General features: G+C 36.9%; 2 protein-coding genes and 1 long non-coding RNA gene across 5 annotated transcripts; 2 read left to right on the forward strand and 1 right to left on the reverse strand.

Annotated features, from left to right (window-relative positions):
- The first annotated feature begins 686 nt into the window (after positions 1–686).
- SUT4 (sucrose transporter 4) lies at positions 687–6,634 on the forward strand. 3 transcript variants are annotated; one of them, XM_021429293.1, is made up of 6 exons: positions 687–833; positions 985–1,593; positions 2,791–3,536; positions 3,902–3,965; positions 4,062–4,105; positions 6,338–6,634. In XM_021429293.1, the coding sequence occupies exons 2-6, from the start codon at positions 1,065–1,067 to the stop codon at positions 6,494–6,496; spliced, it is 1,542 nt and encodes a 513-aa protein (XP_021284968.1). In that variant the 5' UTR covers positions 687–833; positions 985–1,064; the 3' UTR covers positions 6,497–6,634. The 3 variants fall into 3 exon arrangements, with proteins under 3 accessions (XP_021284968.1, XP_021284970.1, XP_021284969.1); XM_021429295.2 differs by having other exon boundaries at positions 704–833; positions 905–1,593; XM_021429294.1 differs by lacking the exon at positions 687–833 and having other exon boundaries at positions 841–1,593.
- A 4,239-nt stretch (positions 6,635–10,873) lies between these two features.
- Positions 10,874–12,968, forward strand: ZF14 (MATE efflux family protein). Its single transcript, XM_021428730.2, has 2 exons — positions 10,874–11,121; positions 11,244–12,968. The coding sequence occupies exons 1-2, from the start codon at positions 10,993–10,995 to the stop codon at positions 12,765–12,767; spliced, it is 1,653 nt and encodes a 550-aa protein (XP_021284405.1). The 5' UTR covers positions 10,874–10,992; the 3' UTR covers positions 12,768–12,968.
- Positions 12,969–19,281: 6,313 nt separating this feature from the next.
- Positions 19,282–23,623, reverse strand: LOC110416970 (uncharacterized). Its single transcript, XR_002445255.2, has 2 exons — positions 23,502–23,623; positions 19,282–19,521 (listed from the first exon to the last, which is right to left on the reverse strand). It is a non-coding gene; the product is annotated as an uncharacterized LOC110416970 (long non-coding RNA).
- Between the last annotated feature and the right edge of the window lie 351 nt (positions 23,624–23,974).

Below are 23,974 nucleotides of genomic sequence, written 5' to 3' on the forward strand. Positions count from 1 at the left end.
AAGAAGCACATTCTTAATTAGTTGTCAGAATTAATTAAGTTAATGCAAGGAGCTAATTAAAGCATTACCTTCGGGTTGTGTTGTGTTGAAAAGAAAGACAGTGACCAAAGTAGTGACGCCTTGACTAATTATATCGACAGGTAACGTAAAAGCCAAAAGGCAGGCAAAAATCATGTTGCCAACACTTAGAAAAGGAGCCCCACATAAATTGTTGCCATATAATAAATAAATAAATATATAAAAAGCAATGATTAACATTACTATATAACCTAATAATTTATCAACAAAAAGAACCAAAAAAATAAGTAGAATCATAGGACAGTGATAAAACGACAATCCAAATAGCAAGAAAACGAAGCAATCCTTTGGGTATACTTGGCAAGTAAGCATAAGCTCTTTAATCTTAACTTTAACAGCCCAAAAGCTAAAAAAAAAGGGAAAAATAAAAAAGAGTAAGCCGATTATTTATTTATTTGTTTTTGAAGAGTTTGATTCAAGAGCGCATGCTAAAAAGAGCCAAAGCTGGCCGACCTTGAAGGGACACCTAAACAAACTTCCCAAATCCAACTACATAGAAATCTTTTAATTATTGAAATGTGTTTCTATTTTTTTCCTAAAATGTCCATGTTGTCATGCATTTTTATAAGGGTGGTTTCGTCATTTGAAGAGGAATCCTACAAATTCGAAACTGAACCTTGTTATAGGGGAAACTTTGGCAGTCGAGGTTACGATGGATTGGAAAACAACAAAAATATCCTGAACCGAAAGTTGCCCTCGGAATAGCCTCAAAATTTCCATTTAAGTCAATTTCCTAATTTCTCGGTTATTTTCAGGTATGGCTTCCTTTGTAATTTTCTTCAATTGTAAGGACATTTCCATTTCTTAGTTGATTACCTCGTCACAGTCTAACCTGCCAGTCTTCTTTCCACTCTCTCCACGGAAACCGCCACCTCGCGCAACGGAAACTCGAATTTCAACGACCAGAGGACGAGAAATTCCGTCTTAGAGAGCGAAAAAGTAAACAGTTATAGAGAGAGAAAGAAAGAAGAAATCGTGAAATTCAAATGAAAGGGATGGCGATCCCCGAAGCAGACCGCCAACGAGCCAGAGGGAGACCTCCGACGTCGTCTTCAACTCGACCGGCAGCTCGACCGCCGGTTCGAGCTAGAGTTCCACTCCGGCAGCTGCTTCGAGTCGCATCCGTGGCGTGCGGGATACAATTCGGGTGGGCCTTGCAACTCTCTCTCTTGACACCTTACGTTCAGGAGCTAGGTATACCTCACGCGTGGGCCAGCATCATATGGCTATGCGGGCCACTTTCGGGCCTCCTGGTACAGCCTTTGGTGGGCCACATGAGCGACCGATGCACCAGCCGGTTCGGTCGTCGTCGACCTTTTATTGTGGCTGGTGCAGTTTCGATTATCACTGCCGTTTTGATCATCGGTCACTCCGCCGATATCGGATGGTTGTTCGGCGACACAGGAAGCTACCGACCGAGAGCTATCGCGGTGTTTGTTTTCGGGTTTTGGATTCTTGATGTTGCTAATAATATGACACAAGGTCCTTGCAGAGCTCTTCTAGCTGATCTTACTGGTTAGTTTCTTTTTCCCTTTTTTTATGCATTTTTTTTTTGTTTTGTTAGAATCATATAAACCCCAGAAGAAACAGTTAGCTTAATTTCTTTTCTTTTTCTTTTCAACATTTGTTATGGAGAAATATGATTATTTCGTATTCTGTATCATCTTTTTAAAGAGTAAAGCAAAAGAGCCATCACTGGACACTCATCATTGAATATTAATTATTTTACATTTGATAATTGGTAGTATTTATCTTTTTATCATTGCGCCTTTAGTGCTTGTCTGAAATTTTATTTTTTAAAATATGAATTCGGTGGACGGTTGTGCCCCTTCAGATATAATTTTGGTTGCTATAATAATTGCAATAGTTTTTTTTTTGATTCCGTACAGTTTGTTGAATATTTGCAAATGCAATGTGATAGGTAAGTATATAACTGTTGCCAATTTAGGGTCTTACTAAATGCAGCTTGATCAGATAATTTAGCTATTATTTTATCATTTCATTTCCTTCAAGAATGAATAACCTTCCGAGATTGTTCCACATGTGTATGGTATATATGCTGATCAGATGTTTTCCATCCCACATTTTTAGCAATCATGGGTGGTATGTAGGGAGGTTTCTAATTTTAATTAGAGCTTGAAAATGCATACTACTAACAGCTCCTGCAATGTCATGAAGAAGGTTGCAAAAGTTGTTTGTTTGAACTAGACATAAAAATTCTTCTCTTAGGTTTTGTTTATTCCTTTTTCACATAGTGATTATCATATCATTGCCATTTTAAGAGATAAATCTTCATGTTTCAAAATTTTATATGTAACACTGCTTAGAATGCGACTGTCTGAGGCATGGAGCCAAACTTCTACAAAAAAGTTTGAATAGATTATCCTTGTTCCTGGCACCTGAGATTATTCTACAACATTTCATGATAATAATACCTAAAGTTCCTGCACATAGAATAGATGAAAGAAATTTGACAACTAGTGTTGCCAGGTTTGCAATTCTAATCAGAAACCAAGTGAAAATATTTCAGCGGTTACATGTTTTTCCGTGTAAATGCACACACAAACATATTAACGTTGCAATGATGGGGTTATTTATATTGCCCAATACCAGTGAAAAATTGCATCTGCACTTGTTTCATGTATAAAGATAAAATCCATGGAACCGAGCTACAAATTGACATTATCTTGCTGTCTTTCTCTCTTATGTTAGGAAAGGATCATAGAAGAACTCGAGTAGCAAATGCTTACTTCTCACTGTTTATGGCTGTTGGCAATGTTCTTGGCTTTGCAACAGGATCGTACAGTGGTTGGTTTAAAATTCTTGCATTTACCATGACAGCTGCCTGTGATGTTGACTGTGCAAATCTCAAGTCTGCCTTCTTTCTAGACATTATTTTTATTGCAATTACTACATATGTAAGCATTTCAGCTGCGAAAGAAGTACCTCTAGGTTCATTTGATAGATCTACACCCTTTCATGAAGAGGGGCCTGAACAGTCAGGTCAAGCTGAAGAAGCTTTTCTATGGGAATTATTTGGAACATTTAGATATTTCACCGGGCCTATATGGATAATCTTGTCTGTTACTGCACTAAACTGGATTGGATGGTTCCCTTTTCTTCTCTTCGATACTGATTGGATGGGTCGAGAGATATATGGTGGCCAGCCAAATGAAGGGAATAATTACAATGCTGGGGTCAGAATGGGTGCATTTGGGCTGATGTTAAATTCAGTTGTTCTAGGAATTACTTCAGTGCTTATGGAGAAGCTTTGCCGCAAATGGGGAGCTGGTTTTGTCTGGGGAGTTTCAAACATTCTCATGGCTCTCTGCATTCTTTTAATGCTCATTTTATCGTATGTGGCAAACCATATGGATTATATTGGCCATGATCTGCCCCCAAATGTCATTGTGATTGCTGCACTAGTGATTTTTTCCATTCTTGGTGTTCCATTGGCGGTAAGCTGCTCTTTCTTCTACAGAAAATCATGTGATCTTTTCTATTGAATTTATCAAGAATAAAAGGTAAAGAAATTGTAGTTGTTTTCTCCACATGGACTTTGTGCAATCAACATTTGGCTACTCTGCATAGGCATTCAGAAAATTAAAGTTAATCAATCTCCACTTGCTGATCTTCTTGGTTCCAAGATAAAACATCGTCAATCATTAGGCATGAAAGTACTAAAATATTGAGTGTCCTATTGATATTTTAATGGTGAATTTTAGCATGTCAGTTCTTAAAACAGACCCAGTTTTTTTAAAAAATTTTCTGGCAGTTTTCAGTTTGTGCATTTAACTAATGTCATTGGAATATTTTGTTGCAGATTACGTATAGTGTTCCATATGCCTTGATATCCACACGAATAGAGTCTTTGGGACTTGGGCAGGGTAGGCAAAATTTTTATTTTTGTATCTAAAATTTTCCTTTCTTTTACCTTGTCTAGAAGTGGCTAAGGCACTGATTCTCTTGGTTGTTTTCTATAGGTTTATCAATGGGTGTCCTAAATCTTGCCATTGTGATTCCACAGGTATTGCTTTGCTCCTGAATTCATTTTATTGCCTTTGGGACTGCACTAAACTGAACTTGATTGGAATTTATTAATTTTCCGCTCCCTGCCCCTGACTTCAATTGACATGCCCTCACTGTTCCTACAGATTCATGATGGGGATGGGATCCCTGAATTGATTATACATACATACATACATACATACATACATATGGAACTAAAAGATTGTAATACTCATTTGTTTAATTTTCACCTATTACACTTAAATAACCTAGTTAAATAAGAATTGACATCAATTGGAACAACAGTCCCTCCTGAAGAAAATTAATCAAAAAATTTGCTAAGTTAATTGTAAACTAGATTAAAAATTAAATTGATGATTGATGTCCCAGCAGGGCAGGGATTGTCGCCCTTGTCCCTGTCCCCATTCCCAATCCATGAAGTAAGCCCCGATATGAAGCTTATCAGGGTGAGATGCAGATTCCTTGTTGGGGCAGGGAATTTTTGTTTTGTTTATTACAAAAAGGGCAGGGCAATTTGACATCTGTAAATTTTAAATGTTCTTATGAGCTAATTGTTTAATGCAAGTAGCATTTTATTATGGCAGTTTTGCTTATAGTTGGTCTTATCATGAAGTGGAACACGCCATCACACAGAGTGATAAAAGTCATGCACTGTGATTACATGCGTAGGAACTGCTGTTCATTTTCACCTACTCCTTATGGAGATATCAGTAAAAAATTTATGTGGTAGTATCATATGATCTTGAAATTATGCAATCACCTATTGGATGCCTCTCAATCTTCATCATATCCCAATAGTTGGACCACTGATGGCCTCAGTTAACTTATTGGTTTTATGGTTTATTTAATTGGGAATAAGAATGTGATATCAGCCTGTCAAGCATAGGATCACGTTTTTGAAATGATCATATCATTCATTATAGCCCATTTGAATAATTGAAGTGAATTAGATTTCTGCCTTTCTTATAATTTCTGAAATGCGGTTTAAGTTTAAACAATTCATTCTTCTTAATGTCATTCAAACATTTTAACAAGTTGGAAATATGTTAATTTGTGTTTGTAGCGAATATTATTAGGTTTGGGGGGAGTTCTTGTTTCATGTTCTTCTCATGAAGGATTTTAATATGAACAAGAACTTTCTCTCTTAAAGACACGCACATGCACACAGATAATGCATTCATAGTAGCATCAATTTTTTAGGTGCTACCAAACATCCATTCCAACAATTTGAGGGAAGAGATGATCTATGTATGTATCACTTCTTGTATTTTAGTTTTCAACTTCTGTAAATTTTCTTTTCCTGGAAATTCTTAGTATTCAAATATAACATGATTTTGAAATGATATGGTCTTATGCATTTCATTTATTTGACTTCAAATATTTTATTTGCACATGTGCCTGTAAACGTTAAAGTCTTAGGATCATAAATTAATTCTCTGATTATAAGGATAAAATTATAGGGACTTTGGATGAATAACCATTTGAAAATTTGGGAAAAGCAGAAACTTGCTTGTGTTTATGTGGAAGTTTAATGATACAGGTCATTAAAATGCTTCTATAGCTTTGTTACATAAAATTGGGAAAGCTAATTTGGACCACCTCATCATTGTATTAGTTCATAATTTCATTAGATTAATTCTGCCCCGCTTCAGTGCAAAGACAGTGCTCTCCGTTTTGAACTTCGATCTAGTCTGGCCAGCAAGACTCTCCTTTACTAAGAGTGTTTCAAACTAATCAAGGGCTTTCCTTCTCTATCATAGTTGTTCACCAGCTTCTATAATATATTGCGAATGGCAGTCCTTTGCTCAAAGTTATGTGAATTGTAATTTATTGGTCTTTTTCTGTTTAAAAATTTCTAATTCTTTTTGGTAACTACACATTAATTTTATCCATGATCGGTAACTTCAGAATTTTGCTTTTATTCTAAACATCTAGCATCATAAATTTGTAAGTTTACATGTTCTTAACTTGACCCCTTAGTGAATGCAAGACCGAAAATTGCAATCCCAATTTTGATATGTTATTAAAGTATTTGTTCAATATGTTTCCTTTAGTACATCAACTATGTTCTTCTAAAATGCCTTCCATCTTAGGGGCTTAGCATTAAGAGAAAATATGTTACTCAATATTTTTAATGTGATGGAATTTCTGTGGGACAGGCTTCATAGCTCGTCTTTCTATTATCTTTCTTCTAGAATTTAAGTTGTGAAATTTTGGTTGTTAAAAATAGGTCGTGGTGTCTGTGGGAAGTGGACCATGGGATCAGCTATTTGGTGGTGGAAACTCACCAGCTTTTGCCGTAGCAGCTGTTGCAGCCCTCACCAGTGGGCTGATAGCAATCTTGGCTATCCCTCGCAGTAGTTCACAGAAGCCCAGGGCCCTCCCATGAGGTATTTTGTTGTACCTTATTTTTTGTATGCCACGAACATGAATATTAAATTGTTCAGATAGCAAGAATTTTGTATATAGCTATTGTTACTTTATTGATCAATAAAATCATTATGATCTGAGGTTTTGTTTGCCAACACATTTTTCTATTTGACATTTGAAACACCAAAAGGTGAGCTGGTTTTCAACTAGTAATGAGCCAGAGTTCAGCTAACGGTATATTATGTTGCAAATCATAGTGAATTACTGGACTGCATCACGTTTTGAAGCTTTTACATCTTTTAGAAGTTCACATCTTTACAATTAATATTTAGAAGCAAGAAACTCAAAAACAGATTGTTTCTAGAACAGTAGCTAAGTTTCCAGAATTACTCATTGAGGCGGCCCTTCAAAATGGAAATGGTGGACACCACGTGTAAGGAATGATGGAAAATGAAATACTACTAATGGGGCATTATTTTGCATACTCATGATGGCAACTTAAAATGTAATGGTGACTAATAATGTAGCTTTCAATGAAGTTTTTCCCAAAAAAAAGGTATATTGTAGCTTTTCATTGAATTCTGGACGAGACAAGTTATCTAAAAATCAGTGGAGAATTTTATTTTGATGAAAAATCTGCCCACCTGCTTGAAAATGTTGGTTTAAGCCTTGAATGTTGATTCGAGAATTAGTCCCAGGACTACTTCCTTAGCACCAAGATAAGTTGCTGCTGATTGGGATCTATTCCTTTGGAAAACACCAACTTTTTTTTTTCTTTATATGCATAAAATTTTTTGTTTTTTGGGTGAAAGGAAATCTTGCAATTGCCCATTTGTGGTCCAATCATGATGCATTGGAATCTCATGCATTTTGTGCCCGAATTTGTTGTATGAATGTGGTGAATTGTGCTTGGTGGCCAACAGTAAGTATGTGAGTTGTGCTGATTGAAACCTTGATGGAGACATGTCTTTTATGCTCTTGATTTTTCATTTTTTCCTTTGAAAAGCTTGGTTGATTTTTATGAAAGGGCGCTCTTTATGATTGTTCTGTTCTTTTTTTATATATCTTTATTTTATTTTTCCTCTTCTTTTTCGTTGCTTGCATCTGAACGTTGGAATAAATTCTTGTGTTTATTGCACTTTATCAGTATCCATGAAAGGCTGTTTTGCTTTCAATGCTCCCCCCACACAGCACTTTCTATCGAAGCCCTGTAGAAAAGCATTTAAAAGATGTGTCTCTTTTAGAGTACAGTTTGATCCAGCATGTTACAATCATGCAAAAGAAAATTGTAGTCTTGTGGCTGATTAACACTGATAGAAAAGAACTTTCTACGTATTACGTGGGTAAAAAAAAAAAAAGAAGCCAAAAGTACCATCGACTATGCTTTGATGTTGGTGCATATGCATCTCATCAGACACAGCTGTGGCATTTGGATGGAACATTGGAAACAGGAGAACAGTAGCAGTAATAGAATATTTGTGACTTTTCCCCGTACAAAAATAAATAAATGAAAAAGAAAAACCAAACCAAAGCTTGCATTCTTGTACATTCAAGTTCCCATCATAGCCCAATTTGTTGACGTATGAACTAGTAAGAGATACCTTAGGGCATCAATGCGAGCCTTTTTTTCTTCTTCTTCTTCTTCTTCTTCTTCTTAAGACTAAGCGAGCATCAAGCTTTTTCTAGGGGAAGAAAAAAAAAAGGGGTAGTGAGAGATGTATGGAATCTGTGAATTTGTTCGACTTTCTAGACAAGTGTGTATGAGATAATATGTTTTATTAATGTCAAATCCTGAAAGGTGTTGTCACTGTTGCATATCCTTTTCCTCCTTTGAAACTTGTATTTGGTAATTGTACGAAGCTCTTTGGTGATGCTAATAAAATTGAAATTCTGTCTTGAACTCCACTTCGACAACAACTTGGTGTAAAACAGTTTTTCCCTTACTTTTTATTAAACTTTAGAGGCGAATAGAATCGTCGTCGTCGTCGTCGTCGTCATCATCATCATAGTCACTCACTCTTGTGATCCTCGAACTTGTCAATTTCTATTTTTACAATGTGATGTCGGATCTACCTTCGGTAAGCCCCACTTCCCAATTGGAATGCTAAATTCGAAATTGGGGTTTCACATTTTTTCAAACCGCAGTAATATAAATTTTTATGGGAGACGAACATTTGTCCGTTGGTTGTGTTGCATGACACATTGCTCTCATCTACAGCAGCTTATCGAGCTGGGGACACATGGAGTCTGACATTGGGTGGATGGGGGGGGGATGGATTTCAGGGAAGAAGTAGTAATTTCTTGTATCTTGTACAAGAAACAAAGCAAAAATCTGATTCTTGAGCTGCCCAGTGCCCCAGACTGCAAAATGAGAGGGAAAAAGAAAGAAAAAGGGCTATGCTGCTGCTGCTGCTCTACTTGGTTGGGAAGGGTGATGGTAGGGTTGGGTTTCTGCTGCCCCTCCCAGTCCCAGACAGAGCCAAGGGTCTCTCTCCCGCGGGGCGACAATCTCATCTCTGTTGTGAGAAAAGGGATACATATTAAATGGTTGCAATTGGAGCACGTAATTGTCTCTCAGTGTTCCCTCTCTTCCATCTGCCGGTTTTCCATACAGCCATTCTACTGTCATCTCCATTAACACACTTGGTGGTCCCATTCATGACACCAACACCTACCTCACACACCCATGAAGATAACCTTTTTAAACAAGACCCCGAAAAACAGTTTTTCCTCTTCTTTTTTCTTTGAGGGTTATAAAAACAAAAGGGTCAATAAAAAGAAAAAAGATCCGCTGGATATGACACTTTGGTCACTTGAACCCTAAATCCCCCACATGTTTAGCTCATTTCCCTAACCTCTCAAGTCTCAAGTTTTCCCGCAAACAAAGCATGATTTTGTTCCCCCATTTGGAAAACAGGGCAGTTTTCTTTTGCCCATCTCATCTCTCAAATCTTCCAATCTCTGACACATGGGAGTAAGCAACTTGGAGGAAACTGATCACCTCATATATATATATATAAGGATATATATATATATATATATATATATGCCTACACCATACTCAAGACTGCCACCGCTGATTATTTCTATTACTTTTAGCCTAATAGGATTTCCGCAGCCCCACCGGCTTAAATAAAAATTTTTGAAGGGCCGGACTTCAAGAATAGCTTGATAACATACTTATTTTATTGCTGCTGATGATATGGTAGTATTATATGAGGTTAAGATCTTAGCATATCTCTTGGTGGAGAAGCAAGCAATTCTTTTTCGTTTCTTTTTTTCATCACCGATGGAGCAGCACCAAGCTCAGCCATATATGATAGACAAAGAAACTCCGCCACAAGTTTGTTCTTTGGTATTAATATTTTATTGCTTCAACGCCGTGCCAGTATGTCTGCTTCATTGCCCTTAAATAGAATGAAGGAAAAGAGAGAATAGATGGGGCCTAAAACACAGATATCAGCAAAAGCTTGCCACCCCTCATATTCCGCAACTAGTCAAAGCGCCATGGAGTTGGTTTCCATCACATGGGCTGTGCGAAAATGGAACATGCATGGCTCCCTTTAAAACATGCAAAAAAAAAAAAAAAAGGAAAACAAAATCATCTGCGTGCGAAGCTCTAGCTAGCAGCCATTGTCAAAAAATATACCGATATGCTCCTGTCATTTCGCCAAACAGAGGATCGAATTAATTTGCTTGTCAATCCACTCCCACTTGACAAAATTCAAGATAAACTTCTTTACCTTTTTTATAGTATAGTACAAAAGAAAAACCTAAAAAGAGATGAGAGAAGGGTTTCTTTGAGATTATCCACTTAAGGGAAACAAGTAATTTAATTAACTCTTTTTAAGAGTAAACCCACCATATATATATATATATATATGAGTACAAAATGGCAAAAAGGTCCCCCCATTATCATTATACCAAACTTTCATTGACCTGGCGGTTAAAAACAAATGCTACAAAATCACCTTCGTGGGGTTTGGGTTTCACCCCATCTTACTACGAATATATTATTATATTAATGGAAAGATGAGAACAAAGGGCTCTGCTTCCCTTCTACACACTTCACAGCTTTGAGCCCTCGCTCTGTCTTTCTTTCGAGTACTCCGCCACTCCGCGTGAGCCAAAGGAATACAAATTCGAAAAGACTAACTTCACAGTCAGTGACAAGAGATAGAGAGAGATAGAGGGAAAAAAGAAAGCAAAAGAAAAGAAAAAAGCCAAGGAAAAAAAGATAGGATGGCCGCCCCCCACACCCTCCAAGTTCGACAGCATTTCTGAGTAGACCCTTTTCCAGCGTCCTCCTGGATATATTGACACGCTCTTAGGAGTAGGCCCTATCCCCTCCATGTATAAATATCCACATTCCTCACTCTCCAAACCCCTCAAACAAACAAACCTCGTTAAGCAAGCGGCAAACCGGCTTCTTTCCCTCCTTTGCAATCTTTCTCTTCTTTTTGTTTCTTCCTTAGCTTGTTTTATCCAGGAATTAAGATAGCTAACCTCTGAGCTATGTGTAACCCGAAGCCATCTTCTCCCACGTCCTCATTTCTCTCTTCTAACAAAACCCCTTTCACCAAAACCGTGGATCTTCCCAAGGATGATGAAGAGCAACTACATGGATTGCCAACTCTCTCTGAGGTATAACAACAGCTTAAATTGTGAAGACAAACGATATATGTAGCCATTTAGGAAAGAGTCTCTTTTTTTTTTTTTTTTTTTGTCAGCCAACGGCTTATTTTTCTTGTTTTTTTTGCTTTCAGGCCCTGGAAGAAATCAAAGCCATAGGGAAGATCTCAGGCCGACAGGCTATGAGTAGTTTACTTCTATATTCAAGAGCCATGATCTCCATGCTCTTTCTTGGATATCTTGGTGAACTTGAGCTTGCTGGTGGCTCTCTTTCCATTGGTGTTGCAAACATTACTGGCTACTCTGTAATCTCTGGTTTAGCCATGGGGATGGAACCCATTTGCGGACAAGCTTATGGTGCCAAACCATGGAAACTTCTTGGTTTAACCCTACAGAGAACTGTGCTTCTCCTCCTCTCCGCTTCAATCCCTATCTCTTTCATGTGGGTCAACATGAAAGGTATCCTTCTTTGGTGTGGTCAAGATCAAGAAATATCATCCGTGGCTCGTACATTTATTATTTTCTCCATCCCTGACCTATTTTTCCTTTCGCTCCTACACCCACTTCGCATTTACCTCAGGACTCAAAGCATTACATTACCCGTAACTTACTGTTCAGCCATCTCTGTGCTTCTCCACGTCCCATTGAATTTCCTTCTCGTAGTCCATTTCAAGCTTGGTGTAGCAGGGGTGGCCATAGCTATGGTCTGGACTAATCTCAATCTCTTCCTCTTGCTCTCTTCATTCGTATACTTCTCTGGTGTATATAAAGATTCTTGGGTAACTCCAAGCACTGACTGTCTTAGGGGATGGTCCTCCCTGCTTGGTCTTGCTGTGCCAACTTGTGCCTCAGTTTGCCTTGAATGGTGGTGGTATGAAATCATGATATTGCTGTGCGGCCTACTTGCTAACCCCAAGGCTACCATTGCTTCCATGGGGATCCTTATTCAGACAACCTCTCTAGTCTATTGCTTCCCTTCAGCTTTGAGTGTTGGAGTATCCACAAGAGTTGGAAATGAACTTGGCGCAAAGAGGCCTGGAAAAGCTCGCATTTCCATGATCGTTTCTCTCTTTTTCGCCGTAGCTATAGGCCTGGCGGCGATGTTGTTCGCAACCTTGATGAGACACCAATGGGGCAAGCTTTTCACTAGTGATGCTGAAATTCTTGAGCTTACAGCAGTTGCATTGCCAATTGCTGGGCTTTGTGAGCTTGGGAATTGCCCTCAAACAACTGGTTGTGGGGTATTAAGGGGTAGCGCCAGGCCAACCATCGGAGCAAACATAAATTTGGGGTCTTTTTACCTGGTGGGGATGCCGGTATCTCTCTTGATGGGCTTCATGACCAAAATGGGGTTTGCCGGGCTCTGGCTTGGCTTGCTTGCAGCTCAAGCGTCCTGCGCATTCTTTATGCTAGTAGTTCTTTGTAGAACAGATTGGACGCTTCAAGCAGAGAGAGCAAGGGTGCTGACACAAACAAGCAATAAACTTCCATCATTGCCCATATCAACAAAACAAGAAGAGAACTCCAACCCTAGGGAAACTAGCAAGAAGGCTGATCTTGAAGGGATACTGTGCATTAATGATGAACTTGTGGTGAAGTCTGCTTCATCACTTGAAACAGACCCTCTCCTGTCTAACTCGCATACTGATGAGCATTGATTAGAGTTCAGTTACCCCCCATTTTTGCCCCCACCTCATAAAAGAGTTTGATGTGAAAAATTATATTTGTTTTCAAGACTTTCCCACTCCTCACTTGTGCTGTACAAGACCCCGTTTTCCTTTTCTTGTTTAACTTTTCTTTCATTTTTATTTCCTGTTCTCCCATGTTGTATTAATAACGAATGTAGAATGAAATAGTCATACTTAAAAATCACTTTTCCTTATATATACTTGGATTGAGAAGTGAGAGAAAGAGAGAGATAAAAGAAAAGGGTTAAGCTGTCGTTTGTTCTAAAGACGTGTGGAAAAGGATATCTGCCTTTCCTTTCTTGCTGTTCCCTTCCTTATTAGGCAGCATCCTTAGCCTGAGCATTACCTAAAAGGGAAAATTAGCATAATTAGCTTTTGGCCAATAAACCATTCCTTATTTCTTAATTCATACAGTATCTTCCTTCTTTTCCTGCTAAGTATAACATAATATCGCTCCTACTTTCAATCCCATCATCCATAGCCTTCAAGCCCCTGGAACTACTTTTTATCTTAATTATACAAATTTATTAAAGTCCAGCCTTTTCCTTTGCTTTAAAGCTGGACCAATCTTCAAGAATTCTCCTTTTTCCTGATCTCTTTTATTTTTACTTAAACTGAAATAGTATTTAAAAAGTAAATTTATTAAATACACATATTGGGTTTTTAATATAAAAAAGACTATTCCAATCTTAGACAAGAATCTCTCTATACAACTATGATCATATTCATGGTTGTAAAGCTATATATATATATATATATATATATATACATACATGGCATTTAATTCCCGGTGGATAGATTCTGTACATTAAATTAGCATCACCAATAAAATTAAATCAAAGTACAATCTGGGATTCAAGTAACTTGGAAATAAATATAGGATTAACTGAATCTAAAACATGTGGATCCTTCGTTTTCTCCTAGTAAGTATTACCTAACCCCAAGACCTTTATGTACTGAATTTGTCTAAATAAAATCCAACTATTTTCTTTTAAATTAATAATCAAAGAAGTTACTGGGGAAAATATTCCCTATATCAATGGGAAACAAACAGTGATTCCATGTTTGTGACAGGATTTATGTCATATCAAACATAAAAACAAAAATCAAATCCATAGTAAAAGAGAGGAAGATAGAGAGAGAGAGAGAGAGAGAGAGAGACTAGGGTTGTAACTTGCATGTGTATAGATATATATACACAACAAAAAAACAAAAGCAAAGCGGTAAAGAATGATAATAATTGGCAGTAGGAGAGAAGTATCCACTGAAGTCTGAAGAGAGGCCTTGGATGGAGAGGTACGGGGGCCCCCTGCTTCAACTGAAGAAACAAAATCCAGCTATTATTACCTCTGTCTACTTCTCAGATGACAAATTTTGGAGCAGTGCCTCTGCATTTAGCAGTTCCCCACCCCCACTCCCCCACCACCTCAACCTCCACTTCTTCCTTAATCCTTCTACAAGTATCAATAACACAATGCCACACCCCATAGCGCCCAAAAATAAAATAAAAATCATAAAACTCTATCAAAAATGAAAAAGGGTAAGCATTTAACAAATGATTTTTATTCATTCTTATGCATACAGCATGTGCATGCAACACAGGGAAGAGAGACAGAGAGGATAACACGGAAAAAGCTCCATCTCAATTGCTGCTTTTGAGTGGTACACGTAAGGTTATCTCATTTTATTCAACTTTTTTTTATTGTTGTATTTTCATATAAATTCCTTTTTTTTTCCCTCTCCCTCCCTACCACCTTTCCTTTTCTTTTCCCTTTATCTTCTTATCGGCATAATATATACTCTCTGATATCTCCATCCCTACCTAGCTATCCTAGTATTACTCCATAACATGCTAACTGTGGTAAGGAATTGCCTTTAAAACGTGTGGCATACCATTTTTTCCTCAAAAAATATTCAATTCATCAACACCCCTTATGCTGCACTGCACTGTTTTTCTTTTGTTTATCATCAATATTCCAAAAGTTTGTAGCTTTTGGACTTTTTTGGTCGTATGAAGTATAAAGCAATATATCATCCTCATTATCTTTATGATTTGATTTAATTTATACATTACATCTTAAACTAATAAAGAATATATGAGCTTAATATGGAATGCATGCAGAGCTTATTAAGTTCATATATATATATATATATATATATATATATTTCCCACATTTATCTTGACCAAACTTGCATTTTACCGTGATACAGAATCTGAAATCTGTTACTAAAATATATAAAAACATGTTAATTAGTAGAAGACAGCATGCAATTAAGCCAAGTTGATTCTGTCAAAAGATTTGTATAGTAGAGTGAGTAAGAGTGATGGAGATAGGGTTGATGTAAAACAGAAATTGTATTTTTCCATGTAGTAAATAGCAGAAGATGCTTTGGCAGTTGAAACCCTGGGATGGGTCAGTCGTTGAGCACATTGGTACTGATGTACCTTGAGTTTGGATAGAATCTGGTCCCCCATCAAAGTCCCACCCCAACAGGACAACTAACCCCTCCTCCTTCCCATTTTACTACTAATTGTACTCAAATTTTGTTAGGGTCCCATGTAGCCCTAGATTGCAGCCCCTCCCCTCCTCCTCCTTCTTTCCCTATTAGAGCCCTACCTGTACCACTTATATTCTCTTTTTCAAATTATCATGAATCCACCGGATATTTTGTCTATAGCAATTACCAACACAATTATCAACTCATGTACTATCACATAGTTTCTGCTTTTCCCACTATGATTACTAAACCCTCATGACCGACCTCTCAAACTTATGTTCATATTTCCTGAAAATGCAAATTAAAATAGCCGGTCATAATCACATTACATGCTTCGATCTTTTATCATGCAGTTAGAAGATTTGAATCTCCTTTTCTCCACATATATATTATCCTATCTTATGAGATTTACAAGACGAAAATAGTGACTATATTTAAAAGAATTTAAATCTAAAGATGTTTAATAGATAATATATACTATAAGACAATGACTCTATCGCAAAGTCGAGGAAATAAACACTAGCAATAAACAAGAATTATCCCCTAAGTACTTGAGTAGGTCACCTAAACTTAGGTAATTTTTGTTTCCAGCCGAGTTATGAAAGTGCTTCATATTTTATCAAATAAAGTGCATTTATTAATGGAACTGGTTTAATACATAGTTAATTGCCTAGTCAAATTATGTACAAAAGTGAGAAGGAAAAGCCAACTTTTTTGGAGCAAAGTAGAGGTTTCATTCATGGCCAGCTAGAGGGTGGAGGGCCAATCACATTAGGTGGTCTCATGACACTTTTAACTGCTAAATAAGCTAAAATTTGCACTGTAATTTTATGTCTGAATAAACAAAGACTTGAGAAGATTTTCCACAGGAGGCCTTGGAAAGAAAGGAATAATACCACAAGTGTATGAACTTTTTGGTATGTGGGGAATCTGCTCAGAATGCCACCCATTATGGGATATATCAATCAAGCCATCATTTTCCAGCACATTATTCTGGACTTTATATCGAATATTTTTATGCCACGTGTCATTATAAGTCCTTTTCAAAGTCTTATTGGACAAGTTCGCCGTTGGAAAGCTGACACGTGTCCCGCATCGCGAGCCACTTTGCTTGAACTTTATGTGCCATGGGAATCCCATTTCATTAATTAAAAAAGAATGAATATAAACAAGAAAGAGAACAGAAGAGGAAAAGAAAGAAAAAAAACCCAATATATAAATCCAACCGCCCCAGTTGCTTGAAATAGTGGTGTGGAGTGTTAATGCACCGAAGAATTTGACAACTGAGGCGATCAGAGTAGGATTAAAGAACTGCTTTACATCATGTTTATAAAGTGGTAATAAATAATTGAAAAGATGGTTGAAGCCCCAACAATACCTAAAACTGGCGAAGGGGTATATGTGCTATTCAGCCTATTTTTTCCCCTCTGAAAACGTCTTTTCAAGATCCCACTCTCCATCTTTGGGCGGAAGCTGGGGTGAGTGGTCGGCCCTTGTCGCCCTTTTTATCAGTGAATGAAAGGGAAGGAAGCTATGCCTCGCACTGGCCACTATCTTTTAACCGCAGCAAGTGTTTTTCCAGGACCTCGAGTTTGTGTCAAAAAAGCTCGAAAACCCCTACTCTGATGCCACCAGACCCTGGCCGAAAGCCATCCCTTTTGGGCTAAAAAAGCCTTCAAAACAGGGTGACTTGCTGACTTATTCAATCACTATTCTTCCTATAATGATGATCCACATTATTTGATGCCCCATGTCCTACATATACACAGCTACCCCTACAGTTGCCAAATTCCCTAAAGTGCTAATAATTCTGCATCGTATAGTCCATAATATATATATATATATATACATACATATATATATGTATATGCCCTGCAGGCCATTCAGGCCTTGGGATTGCAGGCAGCCTAGCTAATCGTTCTTTTGGTCATTGCGTGCCATGATTCCTTCTTGGTATAAATTTAAACTTAAAATTTCTTAAATTTTTCTATAAAGTCAAAATTGGAGACTGTAGATATGAGATGAGAAAAGTATTTACATATTTTCTATGTGACATGTTTTTAAATATATAGTATTTGAATCAATTTAGATAAATTAAGCATTTAGAGAATATTCATGTAAATGAGGTTTTCATCGCAAGAAAAAAGAATTACGAATTTATACATATCTTATCCAGAATTTATCCATAAGATTTGCGAATAATGAATGCGACGAAAACGTGGGAAGAGCATTCTTTAGAGACAAGGAATGTGTGTAAAAAGCTAAAAGGATTTGGTTTATTTATTTGTTCTAGCGAGAGGAAAATCCGGGTTCGATTCGATTGTAGTGTATGACCAGGCTTCGCCATCAAAAGCATAGCATGCTGACCTGAATGAGTGAAGTTTTCAAAAGAAAATTGGATCATGTTGTACTCGTTCAAAGATGCCAATCCTGTGGCATTAGAATGGTCACGCAGGGACAGTGGTGAGGGCAGTGGGAAGTGGCGTTTTGGCCTTTTTCCCCCTCCCCCTCTCCCTCCCCCTCCAAAGTTCAAAAGGGTCCCCTATAGTTAGACCGTACAAAGGATCGCATGTTGGCAACTGTTTGGACCATTTTGCATATTTCTCGTAGGGCACATGCACTAAGGGACCGACACGTTCTAAACGACTTTCAATTTCCTTGTGGGGTGCCCTGGGTAGCACTAGGAGGAAACAAGAATGGTCATTTGTAGGGGCAGGGAGGGGGTTGTCAAGTTTCTTGGGCATTTTTTCTTTTGAAGGTTTGACAAAAGTAAGAGTCTTTCTTTGTCACTTTGTGGAGAGAGCTAAATACGAACCGACCTTTCACTTTGGGAATGTCCCCATAATTAATAAAAGAAAAAAAAAAGGAGAAACATATTTGTATAGTGACCCCACACTTTGTGTTTTCTTACTCACCCAATAGACCGTTCTCATTGTTTTCTTTGTCTAAATATATATATATCTAAGCCACACAAAGTCAATCGACCTTTTCACTTTTATGATATATTTGTTACTGAAAAGTCAATTACAAAGCAATCACCAGCCACCCTTCATGATCAGAGATAAGCCACGCCTTTTGCCACTACAATTAAGAGTGCTTAGGCTTTACGATAATCCTTTTTGTTTATTTGAGAAAAGAAAAGAGAGGAAATTGTATCAACTCTTGGCTAAAACACACGTGGAGGATAGGGCAAAAAAGGTGTAGCAGAAATGTTTTGAAGTGTGCTTTGGATTATTGTAAAGTATCTTAGCTTAGTGGTTTGATATTTTTTTCCTTTTTTGTTTGTTTATGATTCATTAGTGTTTTGACAATTTAACCCATTTCCAGTTCTTTCATGGGGTTTTGACTATGTGAGCTTAGGTGGTTTTCAACTTCCATGTCTTCCATTCTTAATTGAACAACCCATAAATGAGAGGGGGAGAGAGAAAATGGTGTCCAACAAGCCATAAACTCTTTGGAATCAAAGATACTAAAACTTGCCCTGTTAACATTGCCTTCTTGGGTGGGGTTTGCAAAAAGATTAAGCCTCGAGCGTAATGGCTGACGATTATGCTGATGACTCTCGAGTTTTCAGTCAAAAGAGACTCGGTCAAACTTTAAACAAAGAACATGACAGAGATTTGGACCGGTGGGCAAGAGTCTTGGCAATGAATAATTCGAAAGCAAGTCCATTCTGATCAACACCACTAGTTGGTAGTGCATCCGGTTCAACTTCATTTGTTGTTATCCAACAACATTAATGTCTTTGGTTACAGAATGCAGACAAGAACTTCCTTCAAGTAAAGTGCAATGACTTGGTGGTTTGGTCTTTAGACTCTCAGTCAAGGGTCTTTAGCAATAAGTAACACGAAAGCATACACACAATGCAATTATTATCAAACAATTTATGGGCAGCAAGACAATTCCAAGTTTGTAGCATAGAAGTCAAGAAACATATATCCATTATTGAGCATGATGAAAGACGATTCTTGTAAAGTTATGAAGATGATGGAAATCTAAATGGATGTTTGCATTTATAATATTCAAATCTCTGAGTTACAATCATCATAGTTACGTTTCGTATGAAAACAATGACATTTTGCTAATAAATCAATGATAGAATTCTTCCGTCACAAGTGTTTGCATATTTTTCATCCCAAAACTCCGTAAATCTTAACCTCAAAGCAGTTTTTGGAGAATGGAGGTAATGTACTACATGATCCAGACATTCTTTCCCTGCTAATACCTGTTCAATGTAAACTGAATATTACGAAATGTCTGCAAGACAATGACATGTTTGTTTTACATAAAAATGCACGGGTAGGCAATATCCCTATTAGAATTTTGAAGCAAAGAACTCTTTTCTAGAATCTCAGAAAGTCTCATTGACTGCACCATTTCTAATTAGGACAATGAATCAGAGTAAACTCAACTTCAAAGTTAAAATATGAGCATCACTTTCATTCTTTCCCTTGGTGCAAATACCATGCTGTATTATCAGGACATCCTCCTGCTGTTTAGATATGATGAGAATGACATGAATAACTTTGAAGTTTACACAAGACATAAAATTCCAAAAGTCAAAGAATGTTCAAATAGTGTTTCTTATGTCTAGCTAATCCAAGAAGTAGCTGTCCTAGAGGATGAATTTAAGAGAAAAACAAATATGTCGTCGAAGGCTTTACCTAATGCAACTTGGTAGCAATCTCTCAATTGTCAGTTCAAACATTCAAAATTTGACTCGAATTCTTGTCCTCACAAGTTACAAATCACGGTTTGCACTTTACAGGGTGCGTATGATCCAGTCTGGTTCAGTTTTGAATAAAATTTTTTATTAACTTGTATTATTCAGGTTTTTCTAACACCAAACTGAATCCTTCTTAACGAACCAACCCAAATCAAATTTTATCAGTTTGGATTGGTTTAATTCTTCGGTATTTAAATGTTTAATACTATTTTTAGTTTATTTAGGTAAATTTAGAGATAATATAAGCGTTTTCATTATATGTAAAAAAAAGTAGCATAAAATATAATTAAAAATACAATTTGATTTGGTAGAAAGAAAAAGGATAAAAGAGGGAGCTCTGGTGGTGAGGGAGGGAAAGGTGGAAAGAACATTCTCATCCAGACGAGTCTAGAGTGATTCGGTTAATTGATCAGCTATATCCAGGTGAATGGACAAAGTAACCCAGATTGATAAATTAAAGACCTATTAGAAATTGCTGCACAGCTACATGCCTAGAACAATAATAAACCCAATATATCTAGCTAAGGGGGGAAAGTCAGACCAAGTTGTGAAGTTTACTCACAGCTCAGGTTTTCACTCAAAATTCTACCCCTTTTCACATGACCACTAGAATTGTCTTTACTATCTCCATTCAAAGAACCTATGACCTTGAAGCTGAATAATAAGCACATTTTTTAGGCCCAACTCAGAAAACTCATGATATAGAGCATGCAATGCGACAAATAGTTGCAGCAAGTGTGACACCAGGTCCTAGAGAGATGAGAAAAGAAGAGGTATGGGGGGAGGAGCAGACAAGAGGCAGAGATGAAAAAACAGGTCTGCGGTGTACAGAAATAAAAACATGACTCAAAGCCAGTTGTTTACTACAATTTGCATGCTGTCTACAGGAAGCCAAATACAATATTTATCAGTCATCAATTATCCTTTTTACATTTCAAAGACAGTCCAGACAGCAGGAACAAACCTGGTCCACTTACTATAAATTTCTGATATATGACCAACCTCCCTAAAGGTGCTAAGGCAATCTGCCTCAATACATTGTCTTTGAGACCAGGAAACAAAGTAGACATCAGCTGCAAGCTTATTATACAATAGACATATTTGGCCTGTGAAGGAGCATCAACTTGAGCCCACAGATAGCTGGACCTAAATTTTATGGACAAGTTGATCCATCAATCTCAAAATCTAGCAGATGAGAAAAATCACTCTTACTTCGTAACTTTTCACCTATATTTCACCTTGGTAACCATTTCAAGTCTTCTGATTTTTCTGGATCAACAGGGACTTATTGTTTTTATTATCATCATTCAAAGAACCTCTGCACTGGAAGCTTAATACTGACATTTCCTACCCACTAGCCCAACATCTCTTGTTAAAAGGTTATTATCATCATTCAAAGAACCTCTGTACTGGAAGCTTAATACTGACATTTCCTACCCACTAGCCTGGAAGCTTAATACTGACATTTCCTACCCACTAGCCCAACATCTCTTGCTAAAAGGCATACAACACATAAAAGTCATGCAAAGAAGTAGAGGCACATATCCCAATGTACAGAAGTAAAAATTGCAAAGCTAGTACAGCCACTTATTTACCACATTTTAGATTCGATTCACAGGAACTCAAATAAAACATTCATCTGTCACCTTTTAATCTTTTGGTCTCAATGATGGCCTAAGGAATTTGAGAGTTGTTTGGCTTCTGGAAATTATCTGTTATTTGAGGCAGTTCAAAGTATGTTGTTAGAAAATGAAACTAGCTCCATTTCCGTACAATATATGGACTTTTTTGAAATTTTTTGGGGAAAAAAATGCTTTCATTTTTTATTTTCTTTATTCTTTCATACATAGTTACAGATTTAGATGTTGATACGATTCATACATTAAACACAGAGCAAAAACCTTTTCAAACAGCATATTTCACTCCTGTTGTTTGAAGCCAGTAACTCAATGTCGAGCAGTAATGAGCTGAATTAAACTTATACATGCATACACACATAAAAGGTCATGTCCCACTCTCTTCCTCTCTCTCTCTTGGACACACAAACCTAAAATTTCAAAACCTCCAGATACAAGTAAGAGAAACAATACTCTGACTAGCAACAAAATTGGTATAGATTCGATATCTGTCCAGCGTGAGATAAAAATCTACCAAAGTGAGGATGTATAGTGACCATATTACTCGTATTCTATAAGCTCTTCTGATCTATTCACATTGCAACCACAATTGTCCTTGCTATCATCATTCAAAGAACCTACAAGTTTTGAAGCTGAAGATTTACATTTCTTTCCCTGACCCAAAATCTAAGAACCAAACCATCATCTATCAATGGAACGGCTTCGGTGGAATCAACAGTATGGCCTTAGTGTAAACCAAATAGAGTTTAGTCACAAATGCCATATATCAACAAAGATAATTTCAAGTATCCAGTTACGCTATAAATATCTAGGGTTAACGTCGATTAATAAGTTGCAACATCTTAAGTCGATTTTTTAGAATGAAAATTCTGATCATCAAATTTTAGATCCAAAAGAAACCTTTGCAATTGACAAATGTCTTTCAACACAGAAAAAGAGCACCATGCAAGAAGGGAACAAGCATCTCATTTTCTGTGAGAAAGGTGCCATAATTGTGGAACCATTAGAACAGTTACAGCAATCAGTCATTTACCATACATGTTGGCTGCCAAATGTAAACTTTTATGACTACCTTACTTATTTTATCCAGTCTTCAAATTAACAGCTAGTCTTAAGGCCCATGATTTTCAAATCTTTCAGAATTTGATCTTTGTTCAGCTTTCCAAATTTAACACATATTCACTTCATTTAGCACATCATTTTTCTTATTTTTCTACATCACCAGCAGCATTCTCTATTTCTTTCCTCTAGAAAGAAAAGTTTCTAATGAACCTACCCTGTCTGATTGATTTGAGTGAGCCCAAAATCAAGTTCAAAATCTAACAATTGACCTCGACTGACCCATTATAGAAGGAAGCATCAAAAACTGGCCATTGTGCAGCATATGTAGCAGCCTCCCACACATCAACCGAGTCTTCCCTTTGAAGCATATGCACTAAAGGAATGTCATATCATAATTGGCCAGCAATTTTCTTCTATTAGGATGCACTAAGAATCAAAGACTACCAGCATTGCAAAATGTTCACCTAAAACAAAAGGGTTTAGCATAGGCATTGCTGGATACTACAAGAATCAGAACTAGTAACCCATTTTCTCCCATATTTCATTGCACCAAAAATGAGAGAAAAAAGAAGACTAAAGATTGGATACATTCGCCTATACTCACTCCAAAATTCGGTTGCAAGCAAGAAACAGGCATAAATGGTCAATTTCAATATGAAAATCATGGAAAGGATTAGATCCTTGAGAATAGAGCTTTGCCAGATTAAGCTCTTTCCTTTTTTAAGTTTCCAAAACTTGAATGTAAAAAAGAAACAACAGAGCTAAAATTTGGGAATTTACCAGGGAAGTAGGAACTGAGAATCTTCGTTAGCCGTATTGTCGGAAGCCGCGGAAAACAACCGTTGGCGCTTTCCCTTCTTCATTTCTAGTTCTCCGGGTGGCTTTGGGTTCCTATCGAATTTCAGGTTAGTTGATTGAACACGTGAAGAAAATAAATGAGTAGTGTAATATTTGTTTAAAACCCCCTAAACTTTACGATTTTCTTTTATTTTCCCTGTTGTTTTACTTATTAACATTTATTCCATAAAAAAATAATTTTCTTATAATTAAAGAAAAAATTTTGAATTTTATTTTTTAGACAAAATATTATATAGTAATTAATAAATCAAATACTTAAATGTGTAAAAACCTTTTTGTTATGAATTCTTTAGCCTCAGTTTCTTATTGACTCTAAATTTTCCTATTTAATATATAAAATTAATTTTTGTATAAATTTTTTTAACATCATTTGTTTCACTAATCCGGAATTAATG

The sequence above is a fragment of the Theobroma umbraticum genome, unplaced genomic scaffold (genome assembly GCF_002168275.2).
Source record: "Theobroma umbraticum cultivar Fairchild unplaced genomic scaffold, ASM216827v3 scaffold_51.0, whole genome shotgun sequence".
In the NCBI taxonomy this organism is placed as follows: domain Eukaryota; kingdom Viridiplantae; phylum Streptophyta; class Magnoliopsida; order Malvales; family Malvaceae; genus Theobroma; species Theobroma umbraticum.

Bases quoted from the DNA above. Each gene is read 5' to 3' on its own strand.
- SUT4 (XM_021429293.1), top strand. From the start codon at position 1,065: ATGAAAGGGATGGCGATCCCCGAAGCAGACCGCCAACGAGCCAGAGGG. The intron at 1,594-2,790 runs GTTAGTTTCTTT...CTCTTATGTTAG, and splicing joins TCTTCTAGCTGATCTTACTG to GAAAGGATCATAGAAGAACT. The intron at 3,537-3,901 runs GTAAGCTGCTCT...ATTTTGTTGCAG, and splicing joins TTCTTGGTGTTCCATTGGCG to ATTACGTATAGTGTTCCATA.
- ZF14 (XM_021428730.2), top strand. From the start codon at position 10,993: ATGTGTAACCCGAAGCCATCTTCTCCCACGTCCTCATTTCTCTCTTCT. The intron at 11,122-11,243 runs GTATAACAACAG...TTTTGCTTTCAG, and splicing joins GATTGCCAACTCTCTCTGAG to GCCCTGGAAGAAATCAAAGC.